This window comes from Melospiza melodia, chromosome 4 (assembly GCF_035770615.1).
Source record: "Melospiza melodia melodia isolate bMelMel2 chromosome 4, bMelMel2.pri, whole genome shotgun sequence".
NCBI classification, from domain to species: domain Eukaryota; kingdom Metazoa; phylum Chordata; class Aves; order Passeriformes; family Passerellidae; genus Melospiza; species Melospiza melodia.
Window position 1 is genome coordinate 71,138,538 of NC_086197.1, and position 25,635 is coordinate 71,164,172.

Genomic DNA, 25,635 nt, shown 5'->3' on the forward strand with positions numbered 1-25,635 from the left:
TATCTTTGTTACTGAGCTTGAGTCAAACTTTCCTACAGGAATAAGCTGTGTCATGTGTGTAATGGCTGAATTCCTATTTTATAAGCCCTTAAAAGCCTCTGCTTTACTGCCTCCTGCCTATAATGGGCTACTTCATATGGCCACAGGGAATCTTGTTAGTGTGTAGCAGGACACCACCTGACTACTTGACCCCAGGAAGAAACCCTGAGGTGAAGGAACAAAGTGAAATAGAACCTGTACTTGCTTGCATTTCCTTGGAAACTGGTGTAGTTGAAGAGATGGAAAACAGAGAGCACAATGGAGAAACTGCTGTTCATAATTAAGAGTAATATGTTCTGACCCAGGAAAGAGGAAGACTGAAATCCCATGTGAGGCTTTTTCCAAAATGGGAACTGTGACCAGCAGTAAGATACATGCTACTTCTTCACCTCAATCCCTGTTACAGAGCTGAGTTTGTTGGATGATTCTGTTTAAAAATACTACATACATTTCCTGAACTGTAGAAGGTGGTGACTTGGTACACCTTTAACCTGTTTAAGTCTGAGGCTTTCACAAGCTGTTAAAACATGTATTTCTGCATTTTATTTGTAGTTCTGCTTAACCACGTGGTATCAGTTTCATTTCTCCTTCAGCAGGGAGGTAGCAGTATTCCATTAAGTAGACAAAAATATTTAATGGCTGCCTGCACATTGCTTGCTTTCTTTTGATGTTCCAGCTTATGAAAACTATAAAGTTTACTGTAGCACCACAAGAAAGGGCAGCTCTGTATTAGACATTCCCATCACTGACAGCCCAAGTGACACTACCATCAGTCATGGAAGCTTGCCACATCTTCTTGTCATTAATTTCTAAGAACAAGCCACATTTGTGAAGAAAATTGCTGTTATGAGGCTAAAGGAATCACCTGTTTTAGAAAAAGAAGTATGCAGCCTCCATTCAAGGGATGGAGCAAGGGAATTCCATGATTAGAAAGAAAGGGCAGTGCTAATCTATTCCTTTCCAGATGTTGCTGTAGTCAGATTCAGCTGTCAGTATTTTGATATCTACCAGACTGTGTTTAGAGCTGTGGTCCAGTAATTGCTCACAAATCTGAGAGTAATCTGCTTTCTCAAGGTGTTGGAAGTTGTTTGAACTTACTCCAGCTGCCAAAATCCACCCATTTTCTAAAAATGGACTTCATAAGAGGGACTTCATAAAACTCAACTCTATCACCCACTTCCTCATTTTTCCTGTGCAAGTTCTAGGGAAAAGCCAGCTGCATGATCTTGCTTGGCAAGAATGACTTTGTAGATTCCTGTGGGTTGAGCAAAGGCATCAAGGATGAGACTAAAGATTCATGGGGATATTCTCATGCTGTTGATGAAAATCAGTGAAAGCACCAGCAGAGTTCACATGAGCTACCTTGGTCCCGAGTCTTCTGTCAGGACAGAAGTTAGCTTCTGTTATCAGCTAACTAAAATGGGCAGTAGATGAAAGGAAAATATTACAATGACTGATCCAAACCAAGAACATAGAGATCTTCTCTTACAACATGGAAATCCTAAGCAAAAAACCTGTGTGTTGTGGTTTTGCTTAGCTGTGCTGTTTTAAAATAATACCAAAAACATATAAGTCTGACACTACAGGGCATGCTACATTTTTTACTGGACACCTGCTTAGCTGTTTTTCTCCTCTGCTTTTGAAGTGTTCAAATTACCAAGGCAAAAACCTCACAAAAGTATTTCAGGTCTTTTGAAATGGTATAGTAACTTCAAAAGCTTCTCTGCAGAGTATTAAAGAAAAAACACCAGCAGCAATTAAGTCCCACCTTTAAAAAGAGTGTCTTCCTGCCTTTGGGCTGCTCCAGGCTCTGAAGCAGCACAATGCACATGACCTATCCTAGACCTACTGTTCAACAAAACACACCTGTAGTGTTAAGTCTGTTAACTTCCTGGAAATGTTCCTCTGATACATCTTTTATTTACATAGATTGAACCAAGGTAGATGTTGTGTTCTTTCCATGTGACCTGCATTTTCACTCAGCCTAGTTTACATTCAAAAATGAGTGCTGGCACTTGGCAACGGGTGTTGGAAGATACTCTGTACAAGTTATGCTGCCCTTCTGCACCAGTATTACTAGAAACCCACAAGTTCTCACTGTGAGTGCTCATTTGACAAACCAGAGCAGATAAAAATACAGAAGTGTCTAACATCTGCTCACTCACATCTATGGAAAAATGTTAGGAGCAAAGAGGGCAGATTCTGGAAGTATCATCTGACAAGTCTAGATTAAAAGAACTGTCCAGGATTACTGGCATACAGAAAGCACCTGTTTAACTGAAGGGAGAGCTTCAGAGCCAGTGTTGTAATACAGCTTTGCCTGGGAAAAAAACAAAGAGGCTGAACTTCAGTGTCATAAAATCTACTGCCATTCTAATTCCTCCTGAGACAGGCAGGAAACAGCTGAAATTTCTGATTACATTCCAGATTCTGTATTTAAAGAGAGGAATCTTAGACTTGTAATGCTATTTTCTCTCATGCTATGTGCAAGGCCACAATGCTATATTTAGGTTTACAGTTAGTGAAGGGAGTTTTTCACTCTACTTCTCTCATTGGTATTCATGGTAAAGTGAAGGCAAAACAGAACTACCTTATCTGTAACATCCTTATTCATATGGAAAATGCACACAAGAAAAGACAGCACCAAGTTAGTGCTTTACACAGCATCATAAAATGTTTGATTTGGCAATTGCAGGAATAATCCTTGGATTTTAAAAAACCTTCAAAATTCCAGTTGTGAACACTGCCCTTTCCAAAAGTTGTAGAGGGAGAGGTAGAGAACAGAAAGTGCAGTAAAAAGACATTTTTTAAAAACCACCTTTGAGGAAAGCAGGAAGGAAACAGCTTGAGAAGCCATTTGCTAGTACTGGGTGCCTCAGTGCAGGGTGTTGGGCTGGGTCCCTGTCAGGCCTACGCTGCTGCAACTGAAAACACTTCTAACTTCAGCTTGCACAAAGGCAAACAAGAACACTCTGGAATTACCTCTCACCTTGCTAGCACATAGCACAGGAAGGTGCTTTGCAGACAAACATGTCCTGGCCTTTGCAGTATTTCCTTGAAAAACACCACAGAACAAGTGCCAGCAGCCAGGCTCCGTGTCTGAAGTGCTTGGCTCAAATCGCTCTGAACCGGGCCTTGCCTACTTCTCCATACTGGCCACTGCAGCAATCTCTGTTACCCACTCACACAGCCAGAGGAAAATAATTCCCCCAGACCAGGTAAGTCCTCAGGTCACAGCACTAAACCTGTGTTCTAAACAGGAGAGCAGACTGTGTCTCCTCTTAGCTGGCTTGAATTTTCAACATAGTCCTCACTTCTTGACCAAGCAGATGTAGCAGATGCATAACTTTAACCATCTGGAAGTCATCCACTTGCCTTCATCATCAGGAGTAAGAGACTCTGAACGTTTCAGTTGTCCTGTAAGGATCACCTGCAGCTTTTTATTCACTTGATCCAACAAAGGCAAGAGGTGAAGTCTCAAAATGGCACTAAATAATTATGAAGTACATGTAAGAAACAAGACAACATTGGACTAGAAAGTTAGTTGAAGTAATAGAACTTTATTCCAGATACTAGTAGCATGGCATTAACTTTTTTTTTAAAAAACAATTTAAAACTGGTACTTCTGACGAAATTAAGGATTCTGTGGAGCTTTCAGGTCCAAGCTAAGAGTATATAGACTTTTATGAGTATTTATTTTCTGAAACAAATACAAACATAAAATTGCCATAATCCTTGACAGTTTTATTCCTTATCATTAGTCTGAGGTATACTAACAAATCTCCATCTGGGAATGTATGAATACCGCACTAGCCAGCATTGCTTTGCTCAAAACTCATTTATTAAAAAAAGTGTTTCTATTTTGCAGTTTTATAGGAGAAACTGTTTTTTCTGCACATGAACGTAAATAGTGTAATTTATATGCTCCTGCAAGATGAAAAGTGTAGGGAAAGTTTTGAAAGCACAGTTCTTTCCCAACAAACATAAGCATGCTAGTGAACCTTAAAATGAAGGAGGAAAACGTACCTGAACGGTTCCAGATCAATGGGAGATGGTAAAAAGTGAATGCTGACAAAATATACAAGGACTGCAGCTGGAAATCCCCATGCTGGGAACCTGAGAAGAAAAGAAAACTGCTCTATACTCACACACATAAAGGAAGAGGGGAGGAAGGGAATGGAGTCTGGTGGCGTTTGTTGCAAATGTTCAAAAATTTCAGCGCTAAAACCTCAGCCTGCAGGAATCCAGAGCAGACTGACAACCTGCTGATCCCTGCCATGGAGAGGAGTGACCCAACTGCTTCCACAGACGGTGCTGCTCTCCTGCTCTGCCCCCACACTGAACTCGTCAGCTCCAGATGGATGATTCTGCCCCTGATCCAGCCAAAGCACACCAGGTTTCTTCTGCTGAGTTGTATTGCTGGTGGTAGCTAACTGTGCCACAGGCAGAGCCCAGTGTGGTCAGCAGCTTTGCTGACCCCAGTATCTTTAGGGCTTTTATCCATCCCACCCTGGCAGAGTGCTGAAGCACTTGCCATTTGCAGGCCTTGCCAAGTGCACACACAATTGCAGTGGGGTTGTTGCACACACCAAGCCGTGATGAGGTCTCACATAAACCAGCCTTGAAGGCCCTGCCTGAGCCACTGCCATCTCTGCTGCAGGGCCAGGGTGCCCAGGGAAGTGCCACAGAGACCAAAGCAAACAGCTCAGCAGCTCCCTTCTACCAATTAAATCAGGGAGGCATAAACCACTTCTACGAAACACAGAGTAAGTAACTGGAAAATTAAACATGGATGTTACTGAAGAAAACCACTAAAAAGCCATTAAAGATAGAAAGGAGTAAAAAGCAGTTCCTGGGGAGAGGGCTGGGGTATCACCTCCAGTTTTGGTGTACTGGCCCTGTTTCTGCAAGGTGTTTATCAACAGAAAGGAAACAACTCGCCCGTGGGCTGTCCCACCCAGCACCACTGCACTCCCCCTAGGGAGGGGTCAGCTCCCTGAGCCCCACAGCCCCCAGCTCTGCTCCCTCCCTCTGTCCCAGGTAAACCTTACTTCAGGCTAAAGGCCAGCTGTGTCTGCCCACAGGACTCACAGAAATCTACTTGGCCTCAAAAGGATCACAACACATCGCCAGGGAAAGGAAAAACCAAACGCATGTCACGTAACCAAGTATTGCCAACTTCACCTTTAATAATGGAACCATCACTTTTTTGCCATTTCAGTAATAACTTTAAGGGGAATAAAAACTTCCCTACAAAAATAAAACTAAGCTTGTTAAAATTATAAATAGTTTAAATGTTTGTATTTAAAGACATATATTTTAATGTTTCCCTGCATTCCCCCTCCCTCATCATTTAGTCATTCTGGTACCATCATATAATGACAAGAAAACAGTTTTGCAACTAAAGCTCTGACAGTTCAATTTGATGCTAAAATTAAAAAAAGATAAAACTGACCAGGCATGACCATTTCTTTTAAATTAAAGCTGCTGTAACTGCCAGTGTGTAGAACAAAAAAGAAGAAAATTAACTCCACACATGACATCTTACAATAATTAACTGTGGACTAAGACAAAATTAAAATAAAAGTTTATTTTGGTCCCCCACCCCCTTCCCCTTCACCCCAAATCAAGACTCATAGTGCATACAACACTGATTGAGGTTTTTGGCTAAAGTAAATGAAGATGTGCCTACTTAAAAAGACTGATAGCTTAGTTCAAGTAAAATCAAAATTCACATATTTCTATACTCAACTTTAAAACTCAAACAGTGTTTAAATCTGAGCAACAAATGGTTCAATATTGACAGCGGTTATGCAATGATTACATAGCTATGGGCAGAAACATAAATTAAGATGTTAACAGAATACCCACCAACACACTGCTGAATTCCTAGAAAAACAAATTGTAACAAAACACAAAAGCATTCCCTGAACCATTATAAAGTGTCTCACTTGAGGATAATGTTACTAACTCACACATGCACTACAATGTTACATGTGAAATTAAAAAACAAACAAGATACGCCTTAGATATATTTTATAGTTAGTCCTACTCTTAATTTCTCTTAACTCTTTAAAACATTATGATTGTCTCATAAGCTTGCAAATTCTTTTTACCTAAAAACCTTGTGAAGAGTTTTAAAAAGAATCTTACTAAGTAAAGGAAACAAAGGCACAATTACATAAAATTAAGGGGAAGAAGAGAAGCATCTTGGAGTTTCACACAGTATCCATTAGATGTCACCAAAGTTTTAACAATTCCTTGGGAATTTAAAATGAACACATTAAGAACAGAGGGGAAAAAAACCCCACCACAACTTCTGCTGCTCTTCAATCCTTAGCACTCCTCCACTCCCCCACCCCCCAGTACATAACTCATTTCCTCTCTGGCATGATAATGACTACAATATCAGTCACTCAAATCTGCCTCATGCTTCCATGCTTCTATTGCACACCCACTTCTTTGGTTTCTTTTGAACTTGCTTTTTTTTAGATAAATAACTCTGAAAGAACAACAACTATATTTACACTAAAGTAGAAAGTTTTCTTGCTACATTTTTCCTACTTTTAAATCAAGTAAATCAGCAGTCCGCAGAATTTGGTAATCAGTTTTTCAATTAAGAGTTTAAAAACCATAAGGGAAAAAAAGTTTTGATTTATTAAAAGCAAGAGTTACTAAGCTCAGTCACCAAAACAGACAACAAATGTTAACGTTCTGCTGGGCTGGAAATGTGAATAAGAAATTCTACTTTCTTTGCCTGACTGAGCTTTTAACAAAGAAAGAAGCAGAGGAAGCTCTTTCTGTCTTTCAGATATGGTAATTCAAGATTATCCAGCCTAAAAATGGATCACTGGGCCAGAGGAAAGACCTGACTTACAATAAAAATCAAATGCATCTGTAGTTGTAGCTTACGTCAGCACCCTCGCTAGACAGGTATTTCTCACAGAGTTATCTGAGACATGGACCACTTTTCAGAATTCAAGTAAGCAGCTTTTCAGGTTTGCCACACTTTTCAAACCCTGACTATGCCTTTATGGAATCAGCTTCTCCAAAAGGGACCTCTATGTGCAGCTCCATTTCCATTCTTACTTAGCTTTTGCTTCTCGTTCCTTCCCACTATTTCTATTTCTTTATTTCTTTTCCAGTGTGGATTTACACAGTTAAAACCATAAAACTTATTCACAATATTAAAACATACTGAAACTTTAACCTTGTAGAATTAGTATTTCAACTTTCCTCTGTGTAAATACTATTTTCATTTAAAACCTCCTGTCAGCTATTAGAGTTCTTCTCCCCCAACTCTCACCTTCTTTTCAACCTTCTCTTTACTTTCTTCCCGAAGACCACTTAAAAGCTTTCCACAATTTCACAGTACAAACCACAGGATCTCATAAGCTCTCCACCTATAACAGTTCTCTCACAAATTTTACAGTAACTATTCAAAAACAGAAAGGTAGTGCAAATCAATTTCATCTCTGACATAGTGCTCTAATTCTCATCCAAATGGCTTTATAATATTTTTTTAACCCATCAATTTGCACATCCTTACTTGTAAAGATACCATTAAGCAAAGAAGAAAAAAAAAAAGGTATTTCATAGCATCCTAGGAAATTGCTTACAGTTTCACAGCTTGCACCAAGATAACTTGGGAAACTCTCTAGGCACACAGAGGGTTGCAAACTGATGTACAAACATGCAGAATCCCTTACTTGTGGGTGCAAGATGCTAAGTGACCTGGCTTATGGAACTAAGTCTACCCTGGCATCACAAAACAGTCTTCTGAATAAAGAGAACGACTCTCTGCTGCTCTTTGTACTTGGGTTTGGCATGCTCTATGACGTTTGGTAGCACTTTTCCTGAGTGTCCTTTGGCCCCTTTTAGCCAGGCTTCAGCACCCCCCGAAGGGCTTCTTCAAGCTTGCCCCTGTAAGCTGCATAGCGGTTCTTCAAGAGCTGCAGTTGGTCGCTTTCCTCTTTGTCCAGTATGCGCAAGAAGTTCTGCAGTTCAGGAATACTAAAAGCTTCCCACTGGAAAGACAGAGAGTGCAAAGAATGGATGAGATCAACAGAAAATTCATACATCTTTTATATATGCAGTATTTCCAAACAAAACCTCAGACACTGTAGACAATTTCCAACTGAAACAGTATCAGGCACCTTCCTCATAAATCTTAGGGCATCTGAAAATATTTTACTCTTTCAATTAGTTTTTTTCTTCTGCAAGTAACAACAGGTCAATCTAACCACAAATGAAATGTTTACAAAAGGCACAAAGGAAATTAACAGGGGAAAAAAGTCTGCTTCCAGAAAATGATCTGCCTGGTCAGCGCAGCTCAAACAGAAGCCCACTCACCCACGAGGTTTCACAAACAGTGGCCCAGCAGGGTGTGACCTACCATGACTTCTCCAGTTTCATGCTCGCGCAGAACAAAGCTGAGCATTTCTGTTCTGGGGCCTGCCACCAAGCGCAGGTAGAGGGGATGTTCTCTGTCTGACAGCTTGCAGGTATAAACTGCAGGAGAAGGAAACCACAGTCATTAGCATCTTTACCAACAATGATTCCAACACTTGGAATTACTAACGCTAGCTAATGCTACAAAAATTTCACAAAGATGCATGTGTAGCTAAAATTTACACACTGTTTATCTATCAGTCTACATACTGGTTTTGAGCAGTGAGTTTTAGGGAGGAGCTGAGCAGGTGACTGATGGTGACAGTGCAACACTGCATTTGCACAGGAATGAAATGGCCTCCAGTCAACACAGTACATGCAAGGCAGGGGGGAAAAATAACCCACAAGAAAAAACCACAACACATAGATCTGTTGCTCTAAGCATTTATGACATCAGAGCTGTGTATCACTGCTCTGATTTAAGTTTTCCACTTAAAATTTCACACACAAAGTCTAAAAGACAACTCTGCTTATCTGAGAGTCAGAAACATCTGAACTACTGAAACTCTCAATGTCCATGGAAGGAAGGCAGATTCTAAGTGCAAGAACACAACATTGGCAAAATGCACCTTTCCCTAAAAAACCCCTTTTCCATCTTCTGGTGTTCCCATCACAACTTACAACAAACTCCTAACAGCAGCCAGTGCCCAGGGCCAGCCACGTGAGCACTAACACGTGAGCACAAGACATGTGCCCATGGCTGTCACCTCAAGAGCGGCCTGCCAGTGCCAGTACCTCATGCATCACAGACACCATGGCTTATCTGTTTGAAAACCTGGCCTGTAACTTCATCTCACAGCTCTGCAGTGTATCAGGCCAGCTGAAATTTAGGACCTGACAAGGGCATGAAATAAAATAAAATGGACTGCAAAGCACAGGAGATGTGTGTAATGTTTTAGCAGGTGACTTTGTCTTGGATGAATTATCTTGAAATACCCCCAGTCTTTTACAATCTTGCCATGCTACTTTATATATGGAAAAAAAGACAAGGTAGGAAGACTATTACCCCATTTATCTGACTTCTTCCACCTTGCTAATTTCAAGTATTACTATAGCACAACGCCCTCCCCAAACCCTTCCATTACCAAAATGCCTCGGGCTCAGTTTATACCTTGATCTTCCTTGTGACAGCGTTTATAAAGTGCAAACTTGGCAGGGTTGTCAGCCACAAAGAACTTCTTGAGCAAGGCCTCGATCACTTCCCGCACAGTGTTGGTGCTGCTGATGTGGAGGGTGTTCACACAGCCCTCTGGCAGGTAGAAAGCAGTTTCCTGGCTGCTGGGAGCACACCTGCCCTGGCTCTGGGAGGACTGCACAGTGATGGGTCTGCACAGCTCCATCTGCACCTTGATGAAGCCAGTGTAGATCCCATTGGCGTTCTGCAACCAAGGAAAGGCCTGGACTGTTAAAATCATCAGCAGTGACCCCTGGGACACAGCAGTGCAGCAGGCACGTGAACAGGCTCACAGTGAGCACTGTTTAAATACCACTGCAACACACGACATCTCACAGGAAAGGCATTGCTTTCGTAATTCAGACAGTTATTCTTTCTGAATAGAAATTTTTCTTATTAATAACTACTGAGTATTAATTTTTTCTTAATAATAACGGTTGTTATTATTGTTGAGTTTTTTTTGTATTACTGTTGAGTTCTAAGTATATTAGGATTCATCAAGCAAAAGGTACAACATACCAGAGATAAGTTTTCACTTCAGGAGAGGACTATGAAGTGAAAAAGATCACTAATACCATCTTTAGCAACAGATTTTGTGCAGAAATACAGAAATTACCTCCCACATTTTAGGTGTCTTTGTCAACTTAGTCTGAGGCATTTAAATGGTCAAATCATGTTGAAAAAAGCCCTAACCAACAGAAAAAAAAAACAAACCCCAAAAACCTCACAAGAAAATAAAAAACCAAACAAAACCCCCAAAACTCAAACAATCAAACAAAAATCCCAAAAACTCAAACAAAAGCAAAAAACCCCCAATAAACAACAAAAAATCCAGGCAAAACCCCAGAATAAATGCCAATCCAAGTAACATCTGAAAATGTTTATTTCAGTTGCTCTTGAAAGACAAAACAGCAAAGCCAATCAAACCTTACTGAGCTAGAAAAATTTTGACAATCTAGTTTTGGGCATAATAAGTCCCGATCAACATGCAAACACATAACAAAGATCTTTTTAGTACACAGTCATACTTATATGGTTTAGGATATAATGGAATTTCACAATTTCCATATACACCCACAGGAATATGTCATGTATTAGAAAATCTGGACAGCCTAACAACTTTAAAACAGATTGCTAAGCAGATAGATGTGAATTTTGTTAGTATGGACTTGAGTAGACCCAACTGAATATTAAACCTGATTCACAATCCTTTGAAATGAGAAGTCTTATGTATTCCAGTCTGTAATTTCTATGTTTCTGGGGGAAGAAAGTCTCTTCATGCTGAAAACTTGTATGACTACTCTGAAAGTTAAGTATCCTATAATAAATATTGCATGTTTTAACTTCTACCACTGCTTGAGCAACCTTATCAAAGAAATCTGACAAAAATTTATCTGCAAAAACAAGAAAAATATACCTTCATTTTTACCATCTGAGCATTTTCAGAATTGGTAAGAAAATTTTGACAAATGTACAGCTTAGTGTCAGTTGACAGTTTACCGTAAACACAGGTACATCAGTTTGTTTTTACAACACTTTGTTTTGATCCATGTAAAAGAGCTACAGGGATAAAAAGCATTTCAGACATGAGATTTTAATTTGTCAGTCTAAGGAAAAGTCTCTTAGAAAACCATCTAAACAGAGAGAGTTTCATATGTAAGACGCTGAGAATAAAACAATTCACAATGCACTACAAAGCTACAACTCAACATTAAAAATTACAGGAACTGTATGCAAAACTTACCAAGGTCATCTTTAATTTATCAGTGACAGATGAATTATAGCTTTGTATCTTCTCTTTAACTTCTTCTTTGCTGAGATAAACATGAGGTTCTCTCTCCTTCTGAACATCCTTCAAAAACAAGACAGTAGTTTTAAAACACAGTATAAAATAAATTATTTTACGATTCTGGATACAAACATTGTTAGTCCAAATGGTAATTATTCCACAGAGGCTCAACATAACAGTAATAGCTGTGCAGCAACAGCAAGGATTAACACATGAAGCAAATCAAACAGAACACTGGGACTGAAGGGAGATGGCAGGGAGATAGTTTATTCAACACCCCCAAAGACACCTGAGCCCTTTTGTTGCCAACTGTTTTCCTTCAAATGTTTTGCAGCAGTATGCAAGAGAGCTCAACCCAGCTTATGGCTTGATCTTCTCATGTCAATGCTATGCCATCCTGTAAAGAACACTTAAAATTTTCATTAACTATTACCTGGGGCACAAATAGGTATTTCTGAACAAAGCAGGAGCACATCTGAAAAGAGCAGCACGTCCTAGCAAGAAACCCCAACAATCCCAGCGTGTGCCAACAACACGACAGCATCCCAGCATTGCAATGTGACAGACAGGATGTTACATACAGGCTCACTGCCTACTGCACAAACCATCAGAAGTAACTCTCCAGATACATAATGTTACACCCATTGCATGGTTTTTGTTTTTTTTTTTTTTCCATGGGGGAGGCCCTATTAAGATTTTTCAACTGTTGCTTTTACAAGGTTGCTGTGGATTTCACGTGTGGCAGTAAAAGAAGACCCTGGAATTGGATTTTTTCCAAACAAACATTTGTTCCCAATCTGTATTCCCGCAGCAGCAAACCAGTGTTATAAATACACTCCAGTTTCCACCACTAGCACAAATGCCATATATAGTATGAAAGAGTTTCAGCTCTCAGCTTTGATGATTTAAAGCTTCAATTAGAAAAGGGAGAAGCTTTGAAGAGCCTCGATGCTTTCAGAGAACACCTGAGCACATTCACTCTACAGACAAACCAAGTCCCAGTTCCACCTGTCCTCCCACACACATTCCAGTGTAATGTATCCTGAGGAAGGGCTTCCCTGACTTCAGTGGCCTGTTCAGAACCCCACTCTATTGAACACTACTCAGCACAACTCAGCACACATCTTTGCAGGCACTTCAGTTTGCCAGACACTATCCCAAAGATGAGCACATCTGCTGTGGCATTGTAAGGTTCCACTTGCCAGAAACAATCTCCTGAACTTTTTCTGTCTCCTAATTTAAAATCAACTATTTTTAGCTCTTTTAGGCTTAGTTTTGCTTTTTCTATATGGCATTTCACTAAATGACATGCTGGAGCAGACTTTTTTCCCATGGCTATAAAAAGAAAGGTGTGGTCTGAATGGAGAACTTGAAGCCAGAAACCTTGAATTCTGATCTGGGCTGAGATACTGATTTCCTGCATAACACTGAGAACATACCTTTATTTCAAGATCAGGAAACTGAGGCAAAAAAGGAACATCAGTGAAAGACAACTCTGCCATTAGTTCCTTAAGCACAATTTAAGATTGTGTAGCATTTTGCACAGCTGCCAGACCCCACCTACTAAACTACAAATACCCAATTACTGAACGTTTTCAGAATTCGAGTCCCTATTCTCTCAAGAGAAATGAAGCCTTCTTGCCCTTCTGTTTTCCATCTGCCCCAAACTATAAAGAAAGACAGCTCACTTTAAACTGCCCACTTCATCTCCCCAAAGGCTCTTTCAGCTTTATAGTGTTCAATCTGGGGGCAAACAGAAGAGACACAAAGGAAAATAAGCGGATACTGAAGGGACAGGAAACAGTCTGCAAGCCTCTGACATCTATGTGACACATTTCAAGAACCCAAGCTTTAACTTGCAACATTCCCTGTCAGTGTAAGTGCAGACAAACTCCTTCACATGGATACCAGCCAAGAGTCACCTCAGAGACAAGCATTCACACCTCTCCAATCTACTAACAATATGGATACTGAAATTCCAATACCAGACACCTCTGCTTTAATGCTTGTTATTAATTCGTTTCTGATTGTTCAAGCAGGTACCTACCCTGTTGGAACTGTCACCTTAAATACTGAAGTTACCCACAACATCCGCTATTATTAAGCAAAAATCAATAACTAGGAGAGAGGGAAAAAACTCACTTTTCCTATGTTGAAATATCAACCTTTGTTTAAAAAAAAACAATAAACAAATAAACAACCACTTCACATTAACTTCTGTGCACCTGCAAGTTTAATTCCACAAAAAAGACCTTTAATAACTGTAGATGACAAAAAGAACCTATTGCCTTTAATGGCAATGGCACAGGGTAAAGTTCACAAGGCTGACATCTAGGAAATTATCTGCATGCATTATTAAGAAGAAAAAAAAGGACAAGGAAAAAAAACCTTGGTGAATTGGTGGGTATGAACAGACAGCAAGAAACTTTCTCCTATTTTCACATAGGAGAGTTTTCATACTGCTCTCCCAAAATGACAGAAGTTTGATCTGGTTAGAAAAGACACCAGCCCACGAGATCACTCTGATCCTGGGGACTGCCATGGAAGCAGGCATGACAAGCAAAGTCCAAGGCCAGCACCCAAGGCAGCTGATTTCCCACAGACCTGCCCTGGTGATGCTCCCGTAGTCAGCCTTCCCAGGGGCAGATCCACTACAGAGCTGAGGGCCACAAGGCATCACTGGGGCAGCTGTCCTCCATCAAATGAGTTAAACCTGATTCCACACTTGAACATACCACAGGAATTTCTCCCTTCTTGCACTAGAGGCCAGACAATTTTGGCAAAGCTTAATTAAGCCCACAAAAACACATCTGTGTGTTTACGCAAAAGCAGGGATTACCTCCTTTTGTATTGAGCACTCTGCCAACAAATGTACCTCTAACTCATTTCCTAAACAACCAAAGCCTGGGCCTTAATTAACTTCAACAGCATGTAGTTCACAGCAAATCTCTGAACTGAATACAAAGAGGACTACTGGGATTAAATCAGACAAAGGGACCCAAAATCATTCAATAAAAATAAAATACATCATAGGCAGAAATGCTGTTTACAGTCATTTTCACCCTTCTCCTCCATCTTTCACTATCAAGACGAGAGGTAGTGAAAAGTGAAGATGTGTCCCAGGAGAGGCAGTAACTCGATGCCACTGGAAACCTAAGACCAAGATCTTCATGAATTAATCTGGTGATACCAGCCTGCACCCAAACAAAAAGCTCAGAACACTCCAACTACTCATTCATCAGGGTACAACTTCAACCAAGCAAACAAAACCTCCTCACTAGCTACACACCAGGACTTAGAGAGAATCACATTGCTGTCACACAAACTGCAGAGACACTAAATCCCACATGACTGCTGCCAACAGAAAACCAACAAAGGAGCAACTCACTGGGTTTATTATGAACAAGAAAACCTCAGCCCACCATGATTCACTGGGTCAGCTGCTCTCACTGAATGTCATTTCATTCACAGATTTCAGGCACCTGTGTCTTTTAATTTTCCTAATTATACTTAGCCAACATGCAAAGAGAAGCTAACAAGCTGTTATACAGGGTTTTTTCCCCTGGCTTTTCCCCCCAACTTTCCTGGGGCTGAATTGCTCTCAGCATACAATGCTACCTAAATTTTGCCATACAGCTTTGCTAGCCACATTAGAAGTTAAAATAAGTAAGTCTTCTTTGACGAGCATCCTTAGGTGGGTTGAGGAAGACTTGACAAACTCATTTCCCACAGGAAATAGCAGGTGCTTCATAACAGGACCCACTAAAAGAAAAGCTGTCCCCTGCTAACTCTGCTCCTGCCTAACAGATCAAATTCCACCTGGTTATCTCAGCAGGTAAATTTATTACCTGTGAAGACCTTGAGTCATCCAATGAACTTCATTCATCTCTACCATGCTTTACAATGTGCTTCTGACATCCTGCTCTTGAAATGGCTACCAAATGGTTGGTGCCACACCTGCACAGGGAAAGCAATTGCTCCAAAGGCAGCTGCTTTAAACAAAGGAGCAAGAGCATTTTGGAGGTGAGACAGGGCACAGCTTCTCAAAGCCAGTGCACTGCTCAGGCACAAGGGGAGCATGATTCATCTCCAGGCTGATTCATCTCTGGCTCCCTACAAGACACCCAGCACACACCCCACAACAGTGCAGGGAATTGGGCAACTGCCTTTCTTCAAAAGTCAGGCCTGGTGATGAGTTTCCTAACCACAGATCCTTGTGTATGTCACAGCAGCAGAGTGAAGTATGAGCACAACCAGCAGAGCAGTTCACACTGTGTCTTCTTCCATCAGCCAAGACCTAGATGTTGCCAGGCTTAACAATATCACTTCTGGGTGCTACTGCTCAAAAAAGGAACTTTCTCTATAAAACCATGCACAAACAATTCCATGCTATTTTTTGTAAAAATTAAATAAAATATATAGAATAGAACCTGAGCTAGGTTCTCTTCCATCATTTAACCAAGCCATATTCTCAGTAATGTCTGCCACATCAACACCCATTTCTCCTCCCAGCCCAATTAAATATTTTCCTCATCAGAGCTCCTGGTCTCCTTCCACTCCCTGATGCTAATGTGATCTTGCCACTTCCTCAGACCAGCACAGATGGGAAAAACAAAAACTGGTCTCAAGGACACAGTGGAATACATCCGAACTCATGCAAATTGTATATTTGTGTTTAAACCACTAATTTTCTAGTCTGAGCTATTAATGTTTAAGAAATTTTTTCTGTCCTTCACAACATTACAGAGCACACCACTGGCAGCCATTTGTATTAAAGCCACTTCTCAAGTCAACCAAAGCAGCATTTCATTCCCAAACAGAATCCCTAAGCAACAGCTGCCAGTAAGAGGGAAATGAGGCAAGTGCTTTCATTTTCCCAAGGGGAATAGCTGGTCTTTCATCAGAGCTCATGATGCAATGCCTCTTCACAGTTGAGCTTCCTCACAAGAAAAAGAGCAGAAAATGTTTTTTCTTTATCGTGGCACCCCCCATGCTCATCTCATTTATTGTAGCACAGATGTTTAGAGAAGCAGCACTCTCTTTGTAACATTTATGCTGAGTGCAAAGTCCTAGATGAGACTAGCTCAGCATGAATCCTCAAGAAACACAACTAAAACTGCACAAATTACAATTCAAGTGAACTGCAAATCAACTTGTGGTCCCAAAAAAGAAGAATCACATCAAGTGGCTTTATGGAAGGCTAAGTCTCACGGCTGCTGCCAAACCCTGGTCCTGCATGCAGTAATAAAGCACTAATAAACTCAACAGCTACAGGCTGCTATGGGATGAGGCTGAGAAAAAGTTCCACAAAGAAAGGATACTCCAAAACCATGAAGCCTGCAGCCTCAGGATCCCTGCCTTGAGTCAAATGCCTGGCTCCCCAAACTGCTACTGCAGCCTCCTGTGCATTGAGAGATACAAGGTCTCTCTCTTCCATCCAACCTGCTATTTTCACAAATCTTTGAGAATTTAGCATCTCTTGAGGAATGAGAACCAAGCTCTTCTTACTATTTCAGCTTGAAAGACAGAGGAAAATACAACAGACAAAAGGTTAAACCTATCCCAGGAACATCCATAAAGCAATTTTATGAGAAATTTGAAGAACCAAAGACCTGTGGGAACTCAAGCAATCTTCTAAGACACATCAGTCCCTAGCTCAGCTCTCATGTTTCACATTAATCCCACACATACTGTGACCACAATTCAGTCAGATGAATGAAGATGTCATGATCTTGCTGTAAATTGTGGCCAGAAATATTTTTTGAAATAAAACACCGAAGTTTTGAAAATGAGAAATTCAGCCTAAACCATGTTAAAAAAAAAAGTCTTGTTTAGTCATAAAAATTACAGCTAGTGCAATCCTACTTACATCACATTTGCTTTAAAGAAAGGATTTAAGTAACAATGCTATTGTACTACAAAAAAAGCCCAGCAGAGCATACAGGAAACAAAATTAATGGAATTCTGATCTCAGCTGTTACTCCTACAAGAAAGAGCACTCTTTCCTACAGCCTGGCAGCACTCCTACAGGAAAGAAAGAAACTGAAACCTTGCAATTAAACTATTCTGAAACAAGCATTTTACTTCTCCCTCATCCTGACTCTCCTGAGAGCACAGCAGCTTTCCCAGTGACAGTAATTCCTGCTTCTATCCTGGGGCAAGCCTGAACTCCAGATATGTGCTCCTCCTTCATGTGAAACCCTGAGACTCACCAAGCAGGGACACTGGTCACAGCCAGTCACAGACCAGTGGCCAAAAAGCTGTGAAGACCAATTGGGGGCAGGGTGGCTAAGAAGAAATGTTAGCATCCAAGTATGTCCAAGCATTCACCTTATCACATACCTGAATCTTGAAATGTTTGCACCCTCCTGAACAAGATGAGGTTGCTCTCTGGGTCGGGGAAAGAGGAATTTTTCTGACAAGATGGATGTGGGCAGAATAATCTCTGTATCTTCCTGTAATGCCTTTTACTTTTTGCAGTCAGGGAGCTCCAACTCCCACAGTGGCACACAGGGCAAGGAAGCAGTTTCTTTTTCAGGAAGAGATTTTGTTTTTCTAAGGAGGTTTGGCTGACATGAGTTTGAACCATTATCCTGATACTAAGAGAGAGTTCAAGAACAGCCCACAACATGTCCCCCTGACAGAGCAGGAGAAGTGGCACCCTCCCAGGTCAGGTGCACAGGGCATCCAGCCTGACAGCCTGCCTTCAGCACAGCAAAAACAAAGGCTATTTCCAGCAAGCACGTGAGCCTTTTCTGCAGCCTCTCTGCTGGCATCCACAAGTGTGGAAGCAGGAATTCAGAGGGCACCTCCCTTCCGAGTCTGTTCGGTGTCCATTTATGGCCTTGGTGCCTATGCAGGCACAGAAACCCTTTCTGAACCTGCCAACACTGCCTGTCTCTGCCCCTCCTGTGGCAGCAAGTTCCACAGATTCATGACTGCAGTGAGAAGAGGTACTGCCATCTGCTTTAAACTGATCTTCTATTAAGATAGGAGATAACTTCTGTCAAAAACATTGAATGCTCTTTAATCCTAATATGGCAAAACCTCATATACTCAAGTTTCACCTTCAGCTTTTCTATCACCTTTGTGATTTTGTAAACCACATCACACACACCCCTTTTTTTCCTCTCCAAAATGAGAAGCCTTGAACTCCTTAGTCTTCCTAAGGCAGTTGCTCCATCCTCGCAATCATTTTACAGCAGGGAAATTAACCACAAAAATGGGATGTGGGGACCAGACCTGTATCAGAACTTGTGACACAGGTGCACCAAATCTTAAATGCTCTTTGTTTATGCTACAGGTATGAAATATCTTTACTTTTATCCATGATGCAATGTGGTCTCCCTTCCACAGTGGTTACAGAAATCCCCATGCAACACCACAGTTTATAATTTTATCATAATTTTACAAGGTACAAGCATTAGAGTTAATGAATACTTGCTACTTTCTGATTATTTCAGTTTTTACCAAGTATCACCATGTGGTTTGGCATGCAAATGAAAGCAATGAATGACAAAGCAAACAATGACAAACATTATGGCTCCATCTGCCCCCTCTGATGTAAACACTCAAATGTTTACATGGTGAGTATTTTTAAGTAGAAGAGAAACAAAACAAAAGTTGTAACTTCCCTTTATTCCTTTTAACAAATTATTTTCCTTCAAACAGAAGCAATATAAACACAGTTCATATTCAGATATTGTGAAAGTAAGGCTAGGAAACTGAATATATTTGTTGGTGACATTAACATTGTTGCTAAAGTTTCATTTAAGTTCATCATGACATCACCTCTGAAAACCCCTAGTTACAAACCCTGTTGTACCCTACATGGTTGTACTTTAACTACTGGCATGCAACCCAGTTTCAAAAAAGCAGTCATCTGTTTAAAGTGAAAACCAACTGTACAAATAACAGCAACTCAGGCTTAGCATTACATTTTGTCCCTAAAGACACAACAGATTTTACACAGATTTGTACATTTTCCCCTCTCCAGACTATGTCATGTCTTTAAAGAAATATATTACATGATTTAAATAACATTTAACAGCTGTTCCAGTTTTGCAAATTTCAGTAAAACTAGATCTAAGAAGTATCACAGACAATAAATAATTTCCTTCAGGTCTCCTCTTCAAAAAGTGGGAGTTTTAACTGCTGGCGATTTAAGAACATAAGGTGTTTAATGAACTAAAATGGATTACCAGCCTCTGTGACCTGTACAACAAAATCAAGCTTTTAAAAGACTATTAGGAAACAAGCTTATACAGGATATTGCACTGAAAACTACTTAGTGTATCTTGAAAGTTAAGTATGGTCTGAAGCACAGCGTACTAATACAAGTAGAGATCAAACAACTAAGTAACATTAGGGCTCTGGGTTATTAAACCACAGTATTTGCATATGACCCTACAATGCAAGAGTCCAACACATTCCATACAACAGAAGGTGGGAAGAGGGTGTTTACAATGACAACCTCTCAGGTCTACAAATGCAGCTCTGTACATTTTACTTTAAAGCTGACATTGGAAACCAAGCAGCCATTGCTGGGGAAGCAAGCGAGCCCCGTGCCAGGCCAAGGCAGAGTGTTCCTCCTGTGCTTGCTGCCCGCACTTCCCAGGCTGAAGCAAGCCCAGCGTGGGCCTTGCCTCAGCAGAAGCTGGGTGATGTGCCAGCTTTTGCCAAGTCTGTCAAACACCATTTTATCTTTAGAGCAACATTCCCCTCCTGGGCTTGGTAGGGTAGATCTAAGATTGTGTCACCAAATTACTTTTAAAACCTATCTGTACCAAGAAAAGACAAGAACTTCATAACCAGGCCAAGCTTTAGGGCTGGTGTTAGACAGAAATGGTGAGCCTGCACATGATGACAACAGTCCCACCAACCAGATAATTTTTGTTTGGATTTGTTCCACTTAAAAGAAAAAAGACAAATCTCAAAAATACACACTAACAATTCTCACCTAGGAAATATCACACATTGGCTCTCCGGATATAGAACAACCGTGACAGTCTTCCCTTATCATAGACACTACAGTGAAAAAATGTTCAGAAAGATGAACAGTCTTCTCAAAGAAATGCCAGGGTTATGGGGAGGATGTAGTACTTTGAAGAACATACAGTTCTTCAAATTCAAAAAGTTATGTTACTGTCTTTATCATCCTGGTGCTGATATCACATTTGAAACTTTTCTGAAGGGAAAATGCCCTCTTCTGCTGCACATGTATCTCAAACCCCCACGAATTAAGGAAGTAAAACTATCTATTTTTCAAATTAAGTCTGCTTTTGCAAGGCCTCAAAAGCTTGCAACAATAACTGGCAGACTCAGACAATGCTCCAGCTTGTAAGCAATCACTGGTATGTTCAGTAATACACCCAACCTCTAAGCCAAAGTAGCAGAAGTATCTTCTTAGTATGTTAAATATGATCACAATAAAACCATCACATGCATTTACAGTCAACTTATGTTGCTTTAGGTATATGCAAAACAGAACTAAAAACTAACTCCATCCAAAATCTAACAGTTTACACTGACTGTGGCTCTACTTCAAAACAAGTTGGGTTTTCATGAAATAAGTCCATAGAAAATTTTTTTACACCAACATGACCTCTCTCACTGCAACTTGTGCAATTAAGTCTCTACAGAGCTTTCACAGAAATATTAAAAACTGGTCTCTTCAAAGAGACATCCAAATTAGATATTTCATGGTGCAGACAAAAGGATGCACCCCTGCAGCCTGGCCTGCATGAAAAACTTCTTCTTTCTTTCACGCTCCAGAAAATTTAAATCACCTGGCACATTTCATTAACAATTAAAACTGTAATGACTGTACCCTTTGCTACACCTTTTAATTGCCACATTTTATTAAAAATCAGATAGTAGCCAAAAGACATTTCTAAACCAGCATACTGTAATCATTAGCTTTACCTACTACTGCTTGAAATGATCTGGCAAAAATTCAAGAAAGAAAAAAGCATGGGGGCAAACTAGGGGACCATGTAATACTGTAGTGTAAACTTACATTGACCTTAATGATAGGATTTTACCTCTATTTTGTAACCTCAGCCTTAAGAAGTCAAATGTTGAAAGAAAAAAAATTAGAACCCCTTAGGCAATTATCTCAAAGCTGCAGCAAATAAGAACTTTTCAGCTCTTTCTCCACCTTCATTCAATTTGACTGCAATTCCAGTTAGAACTTATTTAGACTTCAGAACTCAGATTTGATTGCTGTTCCAGTAAGAAGGAAAATAAAAGGCTTGGATCACTCTTGGACTCTCCTGCAACTCCCCATTTGAAGTTATTCCTCTCATCTTGTGGATGAGGGATGCAGTAGAGCATTCATTCAGAGCTGAGAACAAACTGGTAAAGGCAGCTGGTTGCTGGACCTCAGCCCTCCAGCCCCATGGCGCCACCAAAGCCCATGTCCTAGTGGCCTCAAGATCACACTGGTAAGATGGTACTCCTCAGATCTCTGCATTGTGAGGAAACCAACCACTTGAGTCAGCAAGATTATGCCTTGAATAAACTCATCAGCATGGCAATGATAACCTGCTTCTCAGGGGTTTCAATCTCTTGTTGTTCTACCACCTGGATTTTATCTATCACACATATATTTAAGGCTACCAAGCAATTCAGTTGCAAGCAGACTGAGACTGACAAAAGGACAAGTCTATTCAAAACTTCTATATTTTCTAAAAAGAAAGACAAATCATACTATTACCATTGCAAAACCTGAAAATTACCACCAACTTGTGTTTCAATCCTTTTTGCAAAAATACACTTGTTGCCCAGTTTCAGTATGTATTTGTTTTCCAGAATACACACAGAGAGCACATTAATTTCTTACAAATGAATTCAGGTGCCTCCAATGCTGAGACAATTTAAAAGTCAGCTGCTTTTAGCCATATGCCTGCTTCTCTGCTAGATGCTACCACTGTCTGAGAAACCAGTGTCAGCTGTCACAGTCCTCATCCAGTAACAGAATCACTACCAGCCCAGCAGATTGCTTCCACAAATCCTGGAGGCTCCTTTCTTAAATAAGTGGAATAAGGTATTTTTTTCTTTTTACAGTTGAAAAAGAACAGAATAAACAAACTGAAAACAGAAGAACTAGCAAGGGAAAGCCAGGGTTTTATTTTTGCACAGGTTAAAAAATCCCCACAGATAATATAAACAAGCATCAACCAAGTCTGCAGCATGAGGGAACTACAGTGCAATAAACACCTCATGGCACAAGTCCCATCTTACCCAAACACTGTGCTAGCCTGGTGCCATGCATCAGCAGACAGTTTACACCACCAACATCTCCAGTGCTCGTGTGAGCATGCTGCTCCCTTCTCATCAACTCACAGCTTCTGCATCTGGGCAGACCATTCTGCAGTAGTGAATCACTTCAGAATTACAGGACAGTTGTTACACTCAGACATTTCTTTTTTTAATAGCATGAACAAAAGTGATAGCAGTGCTATTTAGATCAATACTGGCAGGACAGAGTGGAGAGAGAAGAGAGTGGGAGGCCAAACCAGTATGCGCTCAAGGGAGGTGCGAACAGAAGACTTCAGAACATGGTTAATGAATATCCCACAGGAAAAGCTGGATAAACAAACTCTCCATCTGAGGAAAGGTCAGGAGAACAGCAATTAGGCTGCACTGGAGAACAGGGCTTGCTTGCTTACAACCTGATGCCATGGCCTGACTCCAAACACAAGTTATTTTGCCATGCTGGAGAATGGCCACCAGGAAACCAGAGAAGGGGGAAAATGATTACATGCTTTGTTCTTAAGGAGCAAATGGGAGAATGTGTTGACTTTACAACATAAAGTTCAAAAAGTTGTTCTTTTTTCCTTTCCAAACAGCTATTTCCCTGCTTTTATGGGCAGGATGTTACAGGCACAAGGAAGCGCTGCTGCTACTCCACCTTTCCTTAAGCCTGACTTCTGCTTCAGGAAATGTAATTATGAAGCATATGAAGGTATGAGATCTGCTAGAGCTGATAGGCATTTCAGGTGGAAGCAAAAGAGTCTAGTAGAATTTTTCATTAAAAAAAAAATCCTCGTTAGAGGTAATAAGGATAATCAGTACCAGCACACGCTCTTAAGAAAGCACTCATAAGACAGAACACATTGAAAAGGATGGGTCACTTCATGGACAAGCATCAGATAAGCTGAAACTAGTACAATCAAAATTTCCTCAAATAAACAATAAATTCTGCAAAGCAAAATCACAACTGCCTTTTAATAAAAGTATCGGAAAATTTTGTTAACATTTCCTCCACTTTAACAGAAAATACTGAGAAATCGTGGTTTTAGCCAATAAAATGAAGCATGCAATCAGATATCAACACTGTTTTAAAAGGAGATCAAAATAAAAGTTAAAAAAAACCTAAAAACAAACCGCCACCCAACTGGGAATACAGCATTTGCCTATGTCTTTAAACTTACAGTTGTTGAGGTACTAAGTTATACCTCTACCTTATCTTATTAGAAGTTTATAGATCACAGGAGCCATTCTTAGCTTACAAATATATATGTGCACATTTAAAACTGTAAAGTAAAGGGGAGTCTTTTTGAGAGCTGGAAAAATTAAGAATATATCTGGAACCTCTGACACAGACAAAAGCATTAGCTTGTAATCAGGCCAGTCAGTTCACATTCACTCTTCCACTGAGTATATATAATACAAGTCCACTAACAAGACCTCTCTAATTGCCATATGTGAAGGGCCTCAGCTTTTACCTCAATCAAACTGTGTAATTAATTAAAGTATTGGTATTTCTTCTGCTCCAAACCTGTACAGGCAATTTTGCCAGAACACTGAAATTCAGCCAAATTTCTACCAGTATGTCCTTTGCATAATGTGCTAGCAAAAACTTTTCCAATCAACAAACATTGTGGGTTGCCATAAAAAGTTATTCTGTAATGCCTGGTGGCAAGGGGTAGGGAATGCGGAGAGGAACACACGGGTGTTTCCCCTATGTAGCACCACCACATTATAACACAAGGAGAAGAACTGGAAACTACAGACAAGAGAACAACACAAAGGGGGGTTAAGAGGCATTAATTTAGCATCTGATCACTTCTGTCCCACATTATGAATGTTGAATGTTACAGCAGCATAGTAATAAGCATCATTGTTACACAAAAATTAAATGGCACCCCGAGTATAAGAAAGTTCTCCCAAAATGGCAGAGCACAGTCCTTGATTATTAGGACCATTCATTTGGAAATCCTAATGAAATCATCAGGATTCTTCATTTATTAATTAGTAAAAATTAACAAAAATCAAAGTAGTTACTTACATAGGCTGACTAAGGTGACACACACTGATGCCAACACATGCAGGAATGGTAACTTTTCTGAAAAAATGGCATGGAACATCAAAGTGTAGAAACATGAACAAGGAACAAAGGGAGCTTACTACATGCATTTAAGCAAATAGTTTTTATGATGCAAAGTGGGAAGAAGCTAGCTACAGCTTTTCAGCATTTCAGAAAAAGAGCACAGGCAATCTAAACAAGCAAACTACAAAGGAAGTATGTGATCCTAAGAAAAGATAAAGCTGTGGGGTATACAACTTGAGGTGCCACCACATCTTCCAGTTTTGCTTCAGCAAAGGTGCATTTTGTTTGCAATTTCTCAGTCTCTTACATGTAACTAATTTACATTATTGAAAAATTAACAAGACTCTCAAACATCGTATTGGCTTAACCAGATTAGGAAATATCACAATTCTAGTAAGTCAGAAGAAGTCTAGTAGTGCCCTGAGGAAAGAGTGATCAAAACCAGCAACATCTTGCTGTTACTGGTGACAAAAGGAGAAAATGCTCTCTGCTTTTTGTACTCCTAAGCAGTTTTACATGGCCACATAATTATGTTAGAAACGAAGCACACCTGCTTCCAGCCACCCTCCCACACAGGTATACAGCAGTAACCCAGCCCATACACAGGCTAGCCAAAAAGCCTGCTCTGGGCTGAGGCTTTGCCAAGCACCCTCTGCATCTGACAGGAGGGCAGACACTGTGCAGACTCTGCACTGTGCTCTCCTGCTATCACCAGAGTCCCAACTCCATGCTCCAAGACATAAAGGGTGAAGCTGGGCAGGAAATAATCTATTTTTTCCAACAGAACTAACCCCAGCGCCCCTTCTCCTGCTTGGCACAGCTCAGGAGACCACCAGCCACCACTAT

The 25,635-nt window shown here is 40.4% G+C and overlaps 1 protein-coding gene across 1 annotated transcript in view; it reads right to left on the bottom strand.

Annotated features, from left to right (window-relative positions):
- Positions 1–5,208: 5,208 nt before the first annotated feature.
- The window catches only part of RASSF3 (Ras association domain family member 3), a 53,465-nt gene continuing 33,038 nt past the window's right edge, over positions 5,209–25,635 (bottom strand). The window contains exons 2-5 of the mRNA XM_063155135.1: positions 11,409–11,516; positions 9,602–9,869; positions 8,435–8,550; positions 5,209–8,066 (exon numbers count right to left, since the gene is read on the bottom strand). Of these exons, the coding sequence (XP_063011205.1) occupies positions 7,917–8,066; positions 8,435–8,550; positions 9,602–9,869; positions 11,409–11,516 (642 nt within the window). The 3' untranslated portion in view covers positions 5,209–7,916. The remainder of the gene's footprint in view (positions 8,067–8,434; positions 8,551–9,601; positions 9,870–11,408; positions 11,517–25,635) is intronic.